At 39.5% G+C, this 16847-nt stretch overlaps 1 protein-coding gene across 1 annotated transcript; it reads left to right on the plus strand.

Moving 5' to 3' along the window:
• Window positions 1-5725: 5725 nt before the first annotated feature.
• Window positions 5726-16534, plus strand: CENPM (centromere protein M). Its single transcript, XM_026694784.2, has 6 exons — window positions 5726-5940; window positions 6781-6860; window positions 9086-9184; window positions 11624-11703; window positions 12062-12153; window positions 13742-16534. The coding sequence occupies exons 1-6, from the start codon at window positions 5884-5886 to the stop codon at window positions 13880-13882; spliced, it is 549 nt and encodes a 182-aa protein (XP_026550569.1). The 5' UTR covers window positions 5726-5883; the 3' UTR covers window positions 13883-16534.
• The last annotated feature ends 313 nt before the right edge of the window (window positions 16535-16847 follow it).

Below are 16847 nucleotides of genomic sequence, written 5' to 3' on the forward strand. Positions count from 1 at the left end.
GTACATGGACTATATAACTAGAAACAATTCCATGTGGGTTGTAAAAGTTTGCTCCAGAATCAGTTAAACATTTTTAAAAGATTGCTTTTATCCTCCTAAACTCTCATTAATTTTCTGTACTACACTTTTGCTTGTTTTAGACAAGCACACTAATTATAATGGTTTGTGAGATTTAACATCACAGTGATTGGCATCACAGCTTCAAATTTTGGAGTGGTAGCACTGTTGCAATTATGGATGTGTTGTTGTTCTTTTGGAAGTAGTTTTAGAGAAGCTAAAATCTATCTTCTTCATATTCCATTGGTTGACCCCAAACTTCCACAGTATACAATAAAAAGCAACTTAATAATATTGAAACAGTAATATTGCAAAAGTATAGTTGAGATTTATCTTTGCTCTTGAGGTTTGCTCAATAGGTCTTGAGATTCAGTGTGGTGTAGTGGTTAAGGTATCAGGCTAGAAACCAGGAGACTGAATTCTAGTCCCACCTTGGCATGAAGCCAGCTGGGTGAACTTGGGCCAGTAACTTTCTCTTGATCTTAAAAAGGAGACAATGGCAAGCTACTTTTGGAAAAACTGCAGGCACTTTTCCAGGCACTCTCTGAGAATTGGATACAATTGAACTGAAGCGGGGGAAAGCCTTAATATTTTGAATAATTTCCCCAAAATGGGGAAAAGATTGGAATAATCTTCAGAGCTAATGCCTAGTGGACAGTTACCTTCAGGCATCAAATCTTTATAGTTATTGGACAACTACTCCTTTCATTCTGCTGATAATAGAGGAAATATAATGTTTTCAAATGAAAGCACACTGGCCAGATCACTTTAAGACTGATTTTTTATTGAAAACTCAGAAGACAATCATTGTCAGATGTTTGACAGCTTTTGCTTGTGAAGCATTTCAGCAACATCTTCTTCCTCAGTTTGTAAATCTAACTTCTCCTGATTTTAATTGTGTCTTTTAAAACTATTGTTAATGGCTATTTTTTAGCCCATATAATCTGAATTCTACCTATTGATTAGAATTAGATGCTTTTTTTGTATAACTGATAAATAACCGATAAAATGCATATTGCTATAGCCTAAGAATTGCAGTAATTAAATAATTATTTATTTCAATTTAAATAAATAAAAGAACTGTGGAGTTGAAAGGGATCACAAGAATCATCTGGTCCAGGGGTGTCAAACTCACACTGTCATGGCGTCACATGATGTATCGGGACTTTTTTCCCCTTCGCTAAACCAGGGCCGAGAGCTTGACTGCCCTGATTTAGTCCAACGCTCTGCAATGTTCAGATAAATCAATTAAACCATCTCAAGAGATGGCTATCCAGTCTTCTTAAAAACTTCCTGTTAGCCTCTGTTTGAATACGTAGGAATTATAGCAATAAACCATATTACTCACAGGATTTCTTGTGAATAGGTACGTTTATTTTCGCTCGTTTTCCTTCAAACACGGCAACAACGGATATACCGGATAAAGTCAGCGCTAAGATCATTCGTCTCTCAGTGCAATTTATCATGCAGCCCCACCCCATGCAGCTAACTAACATCCGCCCTCCCCATTAGTCCTACATGCCTCCACCCCGCAATTCTAAACGCAACTAATTACCAAACAGAATGTGGTTTTAATTCTCGAGTCGTGCCGTAACTTCCCCAATGAGTTTTTGTGTTTCGTTTCGGCTAATGAGAGGAGTCGGAGCGATAACCCTCCTCCCACCCCATCCTTGTCATATGTTCGTGTCGATACGGGATGGATGGGTCGAACCAAGATGGGATCTTCAAAAGTAGGACACGTTTTCCGATCAACTCAACATATTGGAAACGGCAAGATCGGACGTTCATTCCCCAACCAAGATAATGTGTGGGGCTTCACTCCAGGAGATAAATCGGTAGGCTCTTTGAAGCCTGACAGGTGGCCCCCTCTACCATTGTTCCTTCTGTAACAGAAAGGTTATTATTAGTTACATGTATACATCGTACTTCATCCCTCCCACTCGCCTTGGTAGGGTTTTTTATATGGAACTGTCGTCTCAGACGAGATGCCGATACATCTGTATGGGGTATCTACGATGCATCAGCTAATGGGTAACCTGTCCACCAGACTAAATATTGCAATACTCCATGTCTGTGACGTGAATCGAGTATTTCATCGATTTCGTAATGGTCATCACGGACTGGTCCTGGAGTATGCAATCTAGGCTCTTGTCGTGTCATATTTGCAGGTTTTAGAAGACTGATATGAAATACGGGGTGAACTCTTTTGAACCAAGAGGGAAGTCGAAGACCAACTGTCACAGGATTTATTACTTGTATAACGTGAAATGGTCCAATGTATTTTGGACCTAGTTTTTTGCTAGTTAAAACGAGATGTAGGTATTTAGTCGATAGATATACCCAATCTCCAACATCATATTGTGTTTGTGCTGATCTTTTTTTTATCTGCTTGGATTTTATATGCTTCCTGCACTTTTTTCAAAGCGATACAAACTGAGTTCCATTGCTTACGTACTTTATCTGTTTAACGTCATGACATTTTTTTAATACTATTGATCTTAACGTGTTCAGCACATATATTTTAGTTCCTTGCCATGCGATCCCATTTTTCATTTCTATTTTATTTTTATTATTTATTAACCATTCATCTTCCACTAATATTGTAGGTAAGTCAGTTGTAAGTATTGTGGATCATAAAGATTCTATCCTATTAGTAGCCGGTATCAATGGTTGGATTATATTCTCTCGCACACTATTATACTGAGGAAGTCTTGACAAAGCATCCGCCATAAAGTTTTTCCCTGATGGGACATATTTTAACGTGAAGTTAAATCTTTTAAAAAATATTGCCCAGTGAACTTGCTTTGGCGACAACTGTCGTGGATTTTGGAGTGCTTCTAGATTTTTATGATCGGTCCACACCTCAAACGGTTGTGAACTTCCTTCTAGTAAATGTCTCCAGTTCAGTAATGACCAGTGAACAGCAAATGCTTCCTTCTCCCAAATTGCCCAATTTCGTTCAGCTGGACTAAATTTCCTAGATATATACGCACATGGTTGTAAATTACCTTCTTTATTCCTTTGCAACAAAACAGCTCCTACCGCTACATCGCTGGCATCCGCTTGAATGATAAATGGTAGAGTTGCATCTGGGTGTTTCAATACTGGCTCTTGTGCAAACAGAGTTTTTAGGTTATCAAATGCTGTTTGACATTGGTCAGTCCATTTTAACATAGCACTTGGTTTTGGATTTCCAATACCAATAGATTTAGTTCGTAATAAATCCATTAGTGGTATAGCGACATCAGCAAAACATGGAATAAATTGTCTATAAAAATTTACAAACCCCAAGAAACTTTGCAGTTGTTTCCTGGTTTTCAGAGCTTGCCATTTTAATACCGCTTCCACTTTTTTTGGGTCCATTTCCACTCCTCGTTCTGAAATACGATATCCCAAATAATCTAATTGTTTAGTGTGAAATTCACATTTTGATAATTTTACATAAAGTTGGGCATCCAATAATTTTTTAAGCACCTGTCTGACTAATTTAATATGTTCTTGCTTAGAATTAGAATAAATTAAAATATAATCTAAATACACTCCTTTTGCCTATATTCTTTCCCCTTCTCCTCCTTTAAGCCAGGGTCTGGGTCACTTAATCGCACCTTAGTTGTTTTAGGCTTTACTACAGGTGGTACTGTCAATGGCACATCCTCTCTCTCCATTTCCACAGTCCGTTTTTCATGGCCCTCTCCACCATCGGCTCCAACCACTTCTATGCCTTCCTCCACCGTCCATTCCGGATCTGTGCCCTGTGCCATTACTCACAGTAAACTAGGTTTTTGAAAAGGTGAGCACTGACTTTCTGTTAGCCTCCGTTTGAACACGTAGGAATTCTAGCAATAAACTATATTACTCACAGGATTTGTTGTGAATAGGTATGTTTATTTTCGCTCGTTTTCCTTCAAACACGGCAACAACAGATATACCGGATAAAGTCAGCGCTGAGATCATTCGTCTCTCAGCGCAATTTATCATGCAGCCCCACCCCATGCAGCTAACTAACATTTGCCCTCCCCATTAGTCCTACACGCCTCCACCCCGCAATTCTAAACGCAACTAATTACCAAACAGAATGTGGTTTTAATTCTCAAGCCGTGCCGTAACTTCCCCAATGAGTTTTTGTGTTTCGTCGGAGCGATAACCCTCCTCCCACCCCATCCTTGTCATATGTTCGTGCCGATACGGGATGGATGGGTCGAACCAGGATGGGATCTTCAAAAGTAGGAGACGTTTTCCGATCAAGTCAACATATTGGAAACGGCAGGATCGGACATTCATTCCCCAACCAAGATAATGTGTGGGGCTTCACTCCAGGAGATAAACCGGTAGGCTCTTTGAAGCCCGACACTTCCAGAGACAGAGAATCCATAGTCTCTATAGATAGGCTGTTCTGTGGCTGTATAGATCTTACTGCCTTGCAGTTTGCTCTTATTGCAAATGAAATCTAGATAGCTTCAACTTATATTCATTATTTCTTGTCCTAGTTTCTGTGCATATGGAAAATATTTCATGACCATCTTCTCTTTGATACTGTCAGCCCTACCTGGCAATTAGGAACTTTACTCACAAATTACTCTACTCATGTTCATCAGGCAAGGTAACAAAATCAATACCTGAATATGTACATTTATTTTTACAAATTAATATACAAAATGATTTTTGTAAAAACTACAGTAAAACTTTATTTTATTAAAACATTTGTGTATTTGGATCCATTAACAAAACTTGAAAGAATTTACAGTAAAACACATATTACTGCTACATAAACAGTATTGGGACTAACACTTTTCCTTAAAGAGAAAAAAATAAGAGAAAACTCAGTATGAGAATTACAGTCACTATTTTTTCTCATTATTCTTTCAATAGCCTGTTAGCCCATTCAGTGTTCAAAATATCAAATTCTTATAAGAACTGAATTTGAAATTTTAAACAAGGGCTAGCAATTTTCTCTTTTAAGTACAACACGGGACAAATAAGAGCAGAGGAATTTTACAAGCCTCTAAATAAGGCAGGGCACATGAGCACATTCTGAGTTTTCCCCTTGAGATACCAAATAAAAATTAAGTAGGTCATGAAACAAGCAGCAGCATTATGTTCCTTGCAGCCTAAGTTTCACGAGCAGCCCTAATTTTAGCTTGTCCTGATAACAGAATAACTGAGCGAAAACTAGATGGTGCTATTGATAGCCAAGAGCCATAGTTGCACATGGAGGGATCTCTGTAATGATAGGTATTTCGCTTTCTTTCGTTTAAATGGAATGTGCCTGCACGGGAAGTGATGCTATAGTTTTTTTTTTATTTATGCGGCATTCCAAGCCATCAGTTTTTACTTTATTGGTATCCAATAAAAATTTAGAGAATAAAATTTAGGAGAATAAAATTTTAGAATAAAATTTAGAGGAGAAATTAAACCTGTGACAAAATTTCCTCTTTTGTACAAAGTGCATGTTTGGAGTTTCATTTGTGGTTACAAACAATCATTTCATTCAGGGGAGCACAGAACGCCCCGTAACTACACCCCACTATCCCGAGAGAAAACAGCGAGACTAAAGCGCGCATGCCCTAAAACGCCGGGGCCGGCTGTGGTACACAACAGCAACAAAACCAGATCTTCTGAAGTGACGCGCATGCGCACAATTTCTTTCATCGCGTTCCGTGCAACGCCCGGAACATGCGCACATGCGCAGTAAAAAAAAGGTCTCGTTACGGAATCCGTCTTCCACCTTCGTCTTCTGACCGCCCGCAGGCGACGATATAATGACGTCACGGCGACGCTTGTTGGCGGTAGTTTGAAAAGGAGAATGCGTTTTTCTTAGTTGTGATAATGTCGGCGTTGAGTGCCTTTGGGAAACTCCCAACACTGAATTCCGCGACCATTTTGGTACGTATCGGGCCGTCGAGAAAACGGGTAACGTCTGCGCTTGCCGTCCCTTCTCCGGTTATCGGTTCTGAGGTCCCGAGCTGAAAACGGGTAAAAAAAGTGACTCCGTCCTTCAGCCAGTGGTCGGGAGGTCTGTCTCTTTTTAGCCCGCTGAATTGATTTGGGTCATTTCAGCTTGACGCGGGAGTTGCGCTGAAACTTTCCAAGGAGCGACATCCCGCGGAATGATTTTGCTTATGTAATAGTCACGCCTCTCGATCCGAAGGGAAAATCTGCAAAGTAGATGGCTATGGAGATTCTCAGTCATCCAGGTCGTGGTTGTCTCAAAGTTGGTTTTTTCAAGAGACAACTGGACTTCCAGAAAGTCCAGTTGCCTCTTGAAATAAAGCATCTTTGGGACTGCAAAGTAGATGAATATCTTTACGAGTATGAGCCTCTGCACTTATTAATTATCCCAGGTCCCAGCAGTTGACGGCAGCTCCTTAGCCTATCTCAAGAAAAGCTCCCGAGGTTTGGATCTAATACTTTGGTGAGATGACATCTGGAATTTCCAGATACATAGGCTGGATTGGGAAGTTGAAAAAGGATACAGGAAGAAAATCACTACTATAATGTTGCCAAGTAAACTAAGGAAGTGACAATGACACATTATACTGAAAATAAAGACCACCTATTAAATTCCTCCCAGTTAATAGCTATATTTTCTATTGAGTCTGATAAAATTCGTCTAATTGAATTTGATAATAGAAGAATGAGGATAACAAAAGTATAGCAGATTAGAATTGATCACTGTTTTTCTTGCAGCTGTTTGAACTAACTTTTTCCTCATTAATCCCATAGTTGGTGGGAACAAATGATGTTTTCCAGCAGCAACTAGCAGAAACTATACTTAAGGAAAAGCAAGATTTTAAAATAAATATGTAAGTAGTGGAAACAAGACTCCACTTTAAAAAACATTGCCAAATTTTTGTTCTCACCTGCGTTTTGTGGAATTCTATAGAGCAGGGGTCCCCAACCACCGGGCCGCGGACCGGTACCGGGCCGTGGAGCACTCTCTACCGGGCCGCAAAGAATTTCTTTTTTAAAAAATGGCGGCTTTCTTCACCTTCGGTGAATGCTGCTGGGATCGGGATCAAGGACACAAATGAAAGAAGGGGAGGGAGGAAGCAACGAAGCCTGTCCTTCTCTCTGGGTCAGCTCTCTCAGTCGCTCTCTCGCTCCTCCACCAGCCCAGGAAGAAACTGCTTCAAAGAAGGGGGGCTTTTCCTGTCGCCGCAGCGCCTCCGAAGCACCCGTTTCTCCCCCACCCCGTCCGCCCGCGCGGGGTTTACCCAGTGCTCCGTTCTGCCTGCCTGCCTGCCTGCGTTAATGGTTGAATCGGAACAGCTTCGGCTGAGTAAAAGAGGCGAATAGTTATTCTCAGCCGAAGCTGCTCCCAAACAACCAGAAACTAAGGCAGGCAGGCAGGCAGGCAGAACGGGACACTGTGGATTGAAGCGCACGCGCAGCGTGCGGGCGGTGGGGTGAAACGGGCGCTTCGGAATAGCTGCGGCGACAGGAAAAGCCCCCCACCCCTGGGCTGGTGGAACAGCGAGAGAGCGAAGCCTCCTTCTCTTCTCTCCCCCTCCCGGTCCTTGCAAAAATTTTCTGCTTGAAACCGGTCCCTGGTACAAAAAAGGTTGGGGACCACTGCTATAGAGCACTTGTTAATCTAAAACAATGACTATTGTGGTCTATGGCAGGGGTCGCCAACCTTTTGGACCTCAGGGACCACCAAACTCATAATTTTAAATCCCAGGGAACACTAACTGGTTCTGTGGGCATGGCCTAATTTGTGGGTGTGGCTTGGTGGTCATGTGACTGGCTGGGCATGGCTTGTATGTAAATATTATAAATATTTATATAAATATTGAATTTTTTATAAAAAAGAGCAACTTTTACCCAAAATCAGGCAAAGCAGGCAGGCAGATTGAGTTGCTCACAGATTCATTCAGAGATCTATCTATCTGTCATCGGCTAGCTCAGTCTGTCACATAAAATTTGCTTGCAAGCAAACACAAAATTAACTCACAACACACCATGTATGTAAATATTGAATTTTTTTATTTAAAAAAGAGCAATTTTTACCCAAAATCAGGCAAAGCAGGCAGGCAGATTGAGTTGCTCACAGAATCATTCAGTGATCTATCTATCTGCCATTGGCTAGCTGAGTCTGTCACATAAAATTTGCTTGCCGTGAGTCTGCACTGAATAATAGAACCTTCAGTCCTAAGGGAGGTTCGGCTGTGCTTAGCTAGAAAGCAAGAAATCCAACCATTTCTTCCTAGCTAATCTAGGAAGAACCATTGCTTCCTAGCTAATCTAAATCTCCCAGCACAGCAGAACAGCTGATGGTTGGAAAAATAGCAATTTAGCAGGCAAATTTGCCAGATAAGGAGTGAGTGGCCCGGGAGGGTTCCCGCAGGCCATGTGGGCAGCGCAGCCTTGTGTTTCTGCGCAGCCTGGATTAATTGCTTTGGTGGGGGGGTGCTCTGAGGGTGAGATTTCTCTGCGGCCCATCAAAATTTTCTCACAGCCCACTAGTGGGCCACGGCCCACCAGTTGGCGGCCACTGGTCTATGGTATTATGGTAAAGTACCATGCTCAAAAATGAGGAAATATATGTTCAATCTGTACCTGCAGAGCCCTTGCTTTTAATTATGTTGTCAATTTCTGGGAATGATCTGGGCTGTGCACTAATTCTGGTTTCTATTAAAAATGGGGGTAATCCTAACTAGATAATAGTTTACTGGTTGATGACTAAAGTAGAGACTTGACTATTTAATGGAACTGTTACATTGTTCAGCAATTGTGTTAATATTTCTTGCCAATATCTGGCACATAACAGTTTTATGTCACTTTCTGGCTTGTTATAATGGGATTGTAGCCCAGTACACTTGGAACTAGCAGAAGTTAATATTCAGATAAAATCACATAGCTAGTACTTAAGTGTAACCATACTATGTTACATTTGCAACTATTTTTTTCTTTCTGAAGTGCTGTAGTTTAGTTGAATACTTCAGTGTTAATATTTTCTTTTCTGATAAAGCTTCTTTAGAACAAACTTGGTTTGGGGCTGTTGACTGAATTTTTTTTTTTTTTGTAGCCATTTGGCAGCCTCTCTTCCTTTACCTGTGGAGAGAAACCACATTCGACCAAGGATCGATTTGATTGTCTTTATGATTAATGTTCAAAGCAAATACAGGTATGAACAGAAATATATTTGACAGAAGGAGAGAAGGGATTTGCTTGTTTAATTGCTAATTTGGGCAAAGTGTAATAAACTCAAGGGGGAACAAAAGTTTACCTATTTGCATTTGAATAGATTTGGAAGCTATAAACTCTCATTTTTAAATATTGTTCTAAAGCATGTAAAATTAGGTACATTAGGTATGTTCTCTGGTTTAAGTTACCGTATATACTCGAGTATAAGTCGACCCGAATATAAGCCGAGGCACCTAATTTTACTACAAAAAACTGGGAAAACTTATTGACTCGAGTATAAGCCTAGGGTGGGAAATGCAGCAGCTACTGGTAAATTTCAAAAATAAAAATAGATACCAATAAAAACTTTCACTAGGACAGTTGAGAATAAGTTTGATGTTCACAATTTCCTCTTTGAAAGAGACCAGTAAATAGGGAACAAGAAGATGAAGAAAAAGAAGTGTGTTTTTTCACACTTTTCACACTGCAGTGAACAAAAATGGCATCGTAGGAACAGGCTTATTCTCAGTCCAAAGGTTTTTTTGTGATTTCTTCCCTGATTTAAGGGAAATTTGGGAAACGATCTCACTATCATGAAAGGTTTAATTGATTCACTAACCCAAAAGAAGATGATGATGACAGTGGGAGGCAGGAGTCACTCTCTCCTTGCAAGAAAAAGCAAGAGCCGTTCTTATGATCTCTCTCTCTCTCTCTCTCTCTCTCTCTCTCTCTCTCTTCTCTCCACAGTCAATACGGATCGCGCTTGCAAATGCTCCGGGGTTTTGCATTTGCAAGGACTGTATGCTGAAGGGGAGAGAGAGAGATCATAAGAACGGCTTTGCTTTTTCTTGCAAGGGAGAGAGTGACTCCTGCCTCCCACTGTCATCAACATCTTCTTTTGGGTTAGTGAATCAATTAATTTGGGAAATGATCTCACTATCATGAAAGTCAGTGTTCTCTGCCTGTGGGCGTTTGGAAGAAAACGCCCGCGGCATATCCATGCACATGTAAGGGGAATCAGAAATCCCGCGTTCAATGCCTAGCACGGCAGAAGAGAAAACGCAGCTGTGAGCAAATACTGGGAAAACCTGATTGATCAGAAGGAAGGAGGCAAAAGAGGGGGGGTGGTGGTGGATGGAGGTCCCACTGGTATTTGTGAAACACTTGGTCGGCAGCGCTTAAACACGTCCTTGGTCGCAGCCAGCGCTTAAGTCAAGCTCGCTGCAAGCGTGCCGGCTGGCTCAGCTTTCCAGCTGCCAGTCCGCTTGGGAGGAGGAGGAGGAAACCAAGCTGAGCCGGTGACTCGCTCGTGGTTTTCTGAGCCCGCGAGCCAGCCAGAGCTCAGAAACAACGCGAGCCACCACCTCCTCCCATCCTCCCGAGCAGACTGAAAGCAGCTGGGGCTGAGAAAGAGCTGAGCGGAGCCAGGGCGACCTCGGCTCGCTGTTTCTGAGCCCCGAGCCTAGAGCCAGGGCGCCTGCACGGCGGAGCTTCTTGTCTCGGGAAACACCGGGCGTTGCTGCCCCTGAGGGAGGGCGATTCTGGGCTCGCGATTGGGGACTTCGTGGTTTGGGTGGGTGGAGCCAGGACGGACGGAGTCCGTGAAGTGGGGCTTGCCTGCCCTTGCTGGCTGTCTCTGCTTCCTTAGGGGCGGGGAAGGGGGCTCATCTGGACCAAGGGTGAGTCTCTCCCTCAGTTTCCCCTGAAGGATCTTCCGTCGCTTTTGCCTTCTCCCTACATATTCCCTCTGTTAAAAATCCCCCCCACACACACACACTTATTTTCGGGCGGATAGATTTCGTGTCTGAGCATTCTCACATAGCGGTGGGTCTTTCCCCCCCAAAAAAAAAACAGTTAAAAAAAGAAAAAACATATCCTCATGCAAGAACTTTTCTGCTTCCGATTACCCACATGCTTAAAAGTTGCAAAGGAAACACGGAAGCAGGGAAGCGAATGCCCAGCTCCGGAGCTCCATTTTTTTTTCCAGAGGGGAATCTCACTCGAGTATAAGTCGAGGGGTTTTTTTTCAGCACAAAAAATGTGCTGAAAAACTCGGCTTATACTCAAGTATATACAGTATTTATAAAAAAATAGGGATAAAAATCTAATGTTAGAATGAAATCCCATTTAATAAATTTCTAATATCATTAAAATAATAGAGTTTTTTCTTCTAAACTTGAATATTATCTAGAGAAATTTGCTCCTTGAGGAATTCAGTAACATAAAAGAGATTATGTAGAAACTGAAATCAATTATTTTCTAACTGAAATGTAAATAAAAATTCCTTTGAAACATAAGCATTTGTTCATTAAGGGGGCTTTTTTTTCTTATGATTTATTAAAAGCTGTTATCACTAGATCATGAATATAGCAAGGGATATTTTTGCATTTGTAAAAAAAATAACCCTGCATTTTGTTTCCTTTTATTTGCTTTTTTCCAGTTTTGAAGATATAGAAGCTTCCCTTATACATGTAGATGCAAGCTTTTTCCTTGGAAAAGTGTGCCTTCTGGTTACTGGTGGTATGTATGAGATACATTTGCTGCTTAAAACAATCTATCAAATCTAACTACTTGGCAGGCAGTCTATTCTATTCAACAACCAGCACTTTGCATCAAATGTAGCAGGTTGATATTTAAATTCTGACAGCTAACTAGTGCTCCATCTTGCATACTTGTATACTTTTACTTAATAATCTATTACCATTTAGCAATTTGTTATACCAGAATCAGCTATGTTTAATGTTCAGGGCTTAAATATAAATGCTTTCTGTTTTTACCAATAATATATTATTGATATTAAATAAAAGAAACAAAATAATATCATACCTGATAAAAAAGACTGAAAATGTATTCTTTTCTTATCTTTTTAAAAAAATAGTAGGTAGAATGAATAAAATCAGTGTGGACATGGATGCTGTCTGGAAGCTAGCAGACCGTTACTGTAGCCCTGTCTTGTTCTGTGAGCTTGAAGTAAGACCTCTTGGGGTTTTTTTTTAAACTACATACACAGTTGTATTGTTTAGGTAACAAATTCATTTTGCAGTCTAATACCAATATATGCCAGTTTTTAAATAATCAGCCAAATAATCAACTATAAGTCTAAGTGCTATTGCTATCCTTCTTATTTCTGTTTCCAGTTATTGAATCACTGTCTCTATTAGCCTTTCCAATGTTCATTTACCAATCTGGCAAAATTAGAGCAAAGTTATTTCATATTTTCCCCCATTGTCAATCTATGAGAAGCTGCATGCTAATGGTTTAATTTTTTCCACCTTGCCCAATGGCTCCTTGGAGAAGTTGATAGTTTCTAAAAGAAAATGCAGCTGTCTTAAGGTTGACTCAGCCTTCCATCCTACTGAGGTGGGTAAAATGAGGACTCAGATTGTTGGGGGGCAATATGCTGACTCTGTAAAACACTTAGAGAGGGTTATAAAGCACTGTGAAGCGGTATATGTGTTATTGCTATTAGTCCACATAATATTGCCAAGGGGCACGTGCCTTGATCTGCAACTTCCTACCCTTGAGGTTATTTTTTGAGTTATAAAAATAGTCAAGTGTGAGGAAAGCTTATGGTCAACGAATTGATTTCATCAATAAAAATAATTATAAATCAAATAAGTATAATTCTTGTGCTTGCCCATTAAGTAAAGATATTGTGGTTGTGAAGAATTGCTTTTGCCCTACTCAGTATCAAGGTGAAATTTTCTTGTGGCTTTTCCCGAAGAGAGTGATAAAAAATAATCATGATTAATGTAACAATGAAGTAATTCCAAAATTTTGGGCTTGGGAGGAAAGAGCTATCATAGTGCAATTGCTCATATAACTAAGGCCTGTTACTCACCAAATACTGACAGCAAATCTATCACAAATAAATTTTTTAATTCTACTTTTAACTATAATGGAGCAGCTGTAATGAAAAAAAATAAGCATTTTTGCACTTCACATTTTCAATTGGATGTTATATTTTCCTGAGCTCAGTCAAGCTAAATTCGGGTTTGGAACTCTCCATTTGCTACAGAGGAATGGTTGAAAAGTGGCTGGCTTGCCTGAAACTTTGTACAGATTTATTCTATGCAGATAGTCCTTGACTATAAGTAACCTTTTTCAGTGCTGTGTCTATGGAGACTCTCAGTCATCCAGATCATAGTTGTCTCAAAGGGGCTTTTTCAAAGGCAACTGGGCTGTTTTTTTTCTTTAAGGAAGAAGTTTCGCTTCTCATCCAAGAAGCTTCATTAGGTGTGATGCTGGGGTGGTGGTGGAAGGATAGGTTCTGACAGGATGGTGAGATGGAATGTAGTCATCAGGAAAGTTAGCAACTTCAACAGATGCAAAAAAAATTGTTGTAAATTGAGAACTACCTGGTAGTAATTCCCTGTACCTGGCAATATACTTTCTCTGGCAGATGATGAAAGTGGGCATAGTAATTAAGTGGCCTTTTGGATTTACCCATTTTTGTAGAACAAGGATATATTTTACTGTCTCCCCTGTCGTTATATCGGGTAACAATTCTACAGATATTTTAAAAGTGCTGTTTGATCTTTTGTTTTCCTCTTTTCAGTGTGAAAAAGTCAGAACTGTCACAGCTCAGAGACTTCTCCGGATGTTACAAATATGCGCTGGTCATGTATCGGGGATATCTTCCCTTTCTTTCAGTTCTTTAATGAAATGCTCCAGTGAGGACTCAAGTTATTTGACATAAAACATTATTGTATTTTCCAGTTTTATTATCTGTGGTTTCTGAGTGGTCTGAACATAAGTACCACTCTATCAGAAACAAATCTTACCTACTATTTTTTCATATGGGATAGGGATGGTGTCTTAAAGGAGCCAAATTAGCCTGGACTTATCAGTAATTATGATGCCTCCTTCTCAAAGCCTAGTTCTCAAGTATATAGCAGGCAATCAAAATTGTTGGCATATAAGCACAGATATAATACATGAAAACTGGTGTTTCCAGAATGAATTGCTAGAACAAGTTTCTTAATGCCATTTACGTACAGATAAATATCTCCAGTGTCTTCAGGATCTTCATGAAGAAAAGTGTTTCTCACAGATATATATATCAAACAAAATGGAATCCCTGCTGTCTGCAGCACACAGAACACGTATTATCCTGAGCAGAATGTCAGTGACAGGTTGGGCAAAAAAAAAAGCAGGTATTTGATTAATTATTATAGAGCAACTGGCCTTTTGGATAATTAGAGATACATATCCAATGCAACTCCCAAAATTGGAGGGTTTAGGATCAAGATGAAGTTTCATTGAAAAGGGCTGCAAATAGTGCATCTTCTTTAAGTCATTTTTGTATGGAAAGCAAGTATTTTTTCTGAAGAGTAGCTTTTCTTTCTTTTTAGTATAATTTTTTTATTATACTAAACATTAAAATGCACATTGCAAAAAAAGGGGGAAAGGGAGAAGATAATACAAAAGCAAAATAAACTAAACAAGACTACAAAAAAGTGCATGCAAATCCAAACATATACATAAATTGCCCACCCCCAGTTGAATACTGAAAAATATATTTCAAAGATAATAACTCTTTCCCCCTTGCAAAGCAGGCACACAATTTATAAATTTCTACAACATTCTTTACCCGATCCACTTAGCCTGACCTACTGACCAGGTAAAACCAACAACCAAAGTAAACTTCAGAGATCTCTGTTAACAGTCAATGTATTTCCCTCTTAGAATGTCCACGATGACTTCTGATCAGTATGATCATTGTCTCTGGTCCATCCAGGATAAAATATTCTTGATTGATCCTTAATTATAAGACTTTCCCTGAAAATATTAATTGAGATCTTTCCTAACCGTGGAATTTTATTTCCCAAAGTCATGAGACACTTGTGAATATCTCCACAGCATTTGTAGTTTTAAAAGTATCTTGTAAGTTGTAATAGAACAGCTCATAACACTTGTTTTCCAGTTGTATATAGTGAATCCATTTCCCAATCTCCCTCAATCTTGAAAGTCAAGTTCATCAGTGATCATTTTTATCAATCTTAAGTCTTTAAAATCCATAGTTCAGGAGTGACCAGGATCAATATTGGCTATTTAGCTATATTCCTCCCACAAAGTGGTATCTTTTTATGCTGCCTTCATAGATTTAAAAGCAGTAAACAGAAGAGTTCATCTGCCACTCTCAAATGATTTAGGACAAAAGATGGCCTATTCTATTCAAATTCTATTATATCCACTAGAACAGCTAGCACAGCTTCTTTATGCTTTTTTTCTTTTCTTTTTTTTTACAATTTTGTCCCTCTGGAGCTTGCACAAAAATTCTTCAAAGCTTTCTTATCTCTATAAGTTCTTCTTTTTTTTCTAAGCATGTGTCTGTTGCTTCACTGCAATTGGAGAAGAACCTCATGAAAGTGAAGGATAAATTGTGGCTGGCCATACTAAGCTGTCACCTTAGATTAACCCTCTTCCTGATCTTTCCATCCCCAACTATGAGTGATAATTTCCAATCCAACTGAAAAGAAATAATTGTGACTAAATTCCCCTTTGTGGCCTATTGTGCCTCTACTTAATAGGGGTTATGAGCAGGCTAAAACTATAATTAAACAGTGCATAACAATGCCAGTTTAACTTAACTAGGACCCCAAACTTCATCAGTGAAGGTCTCAGGTATTTTCCTTCACCCTTGACAAATTGAAAAGCCTTTATTTTTTTCACGATGTCATTGTTCTCCCTCAGCCATGCACAATGCAGAAACTTGTCAGAATGATAATCCTGGGCATAGAGGAACACTAGCATTTTCTCCAGTGCTCACATTTAAAAAGTACATCAACTTCATCCTCAACAAGTATCCAGGGTACCTGTGACAATTGTATATTTCTCTGCTACTTCTGGGCATCAACTGTGCTACAACATACAGTGTTGGTAGTACACAACAATACACAAAATCTGCTGGTTGATGACTTCTTAGCCTCATTTAGATGTACATACTCCTAGTTTGCTACCACAGTGCACTCTCTTTAATTTATCCTATTTCTACTCAACATTGTATATTTTGTAACTTTTTATGTCTCTCTATCCTTTCCTATGCCTCTTAATACCTTTTACACACCTATGTCTTCTTTTATTGACTATATTCCTTCCTCAGGCCTATTCTGGCCTATGATTATAATAAGGATTTTTGTTTGTTTTTTCTAAATTGGCATTGAAGGGGGGGGGGTCTGAAAGCTCAGAAGATGCCCATTGGCACCATGGTAGCGAAAGCTTCATATATTGTATTAGGAGGGTAAGATCATCCAGGTTCAACTTTATTCATATATTTATTCATATAATGTGTGATGAGGACATGCCATTTTGAACATCTAGAATAAATAAAGTGATTTAAAAAAATAAATGTAGATTGCCATCTTTCTGTCTCTCTCTCACATACACACAGTACAAATTGCAATTTCTACTATTACCTCAAGATGGTGACAGAAGACTTATCAAATGCATGTAGTTAAATTTAAAGATTTCAGGCTGCTGCTTATGTACATGCTCATCCCGTTGCATGAGAGGAGTGCAGCATCTAATCCAACAATAAAAGTTAAATGCCATACAAATGTTGTGAAATTATCAGCCTCTGAGATAAAATATGTTAAGTTACATATTTTGATGAGATGAATTAAAAACGGGTGATAAATGTGCTGGTTGACTAAAGTTTTCAA

This window comes from Notechis scutatus, chromosome 6, assembly GCF_049901735.1.
Source record: "Notechis scutatus isolate UNSWTSFEM ecotype Mainland chromosome 6, rNotScu1.2, whole genome shotgun sequence".
In the NCBI taxonomy this organism is placed as follows: Eukaryota; Metazoa; Chordata; class Lepidosauria; order Squamata; family Elapidae; genus Notechis; species Notechis scutatus.

Excerpts from the sequence above, each read along its gene's own strand:
- CENPM (XM_026694784.2), top strand. The coding sequence starts at position 5,884 with ATGTCGGCGTTGAGTGCCTTTGGGAAACTCCCAACACTGAATTCCGCG. Across the intron at positions 5,941-6,780 it reads TGAATTCCGCGACCATTTTG|TTGGTGGGAACAAATGATGT; the intron begins GTACGTATCGGG and ends TTAATCCCATAG. Across the intron at positions 6,861-9,085 it reads CAAGATTTTAAAATAAATAT|CCATTTGGCAGCCTCTCTTC; the intron begins GTAAGTAGTGGA and ends TTTTTTTTGTAG.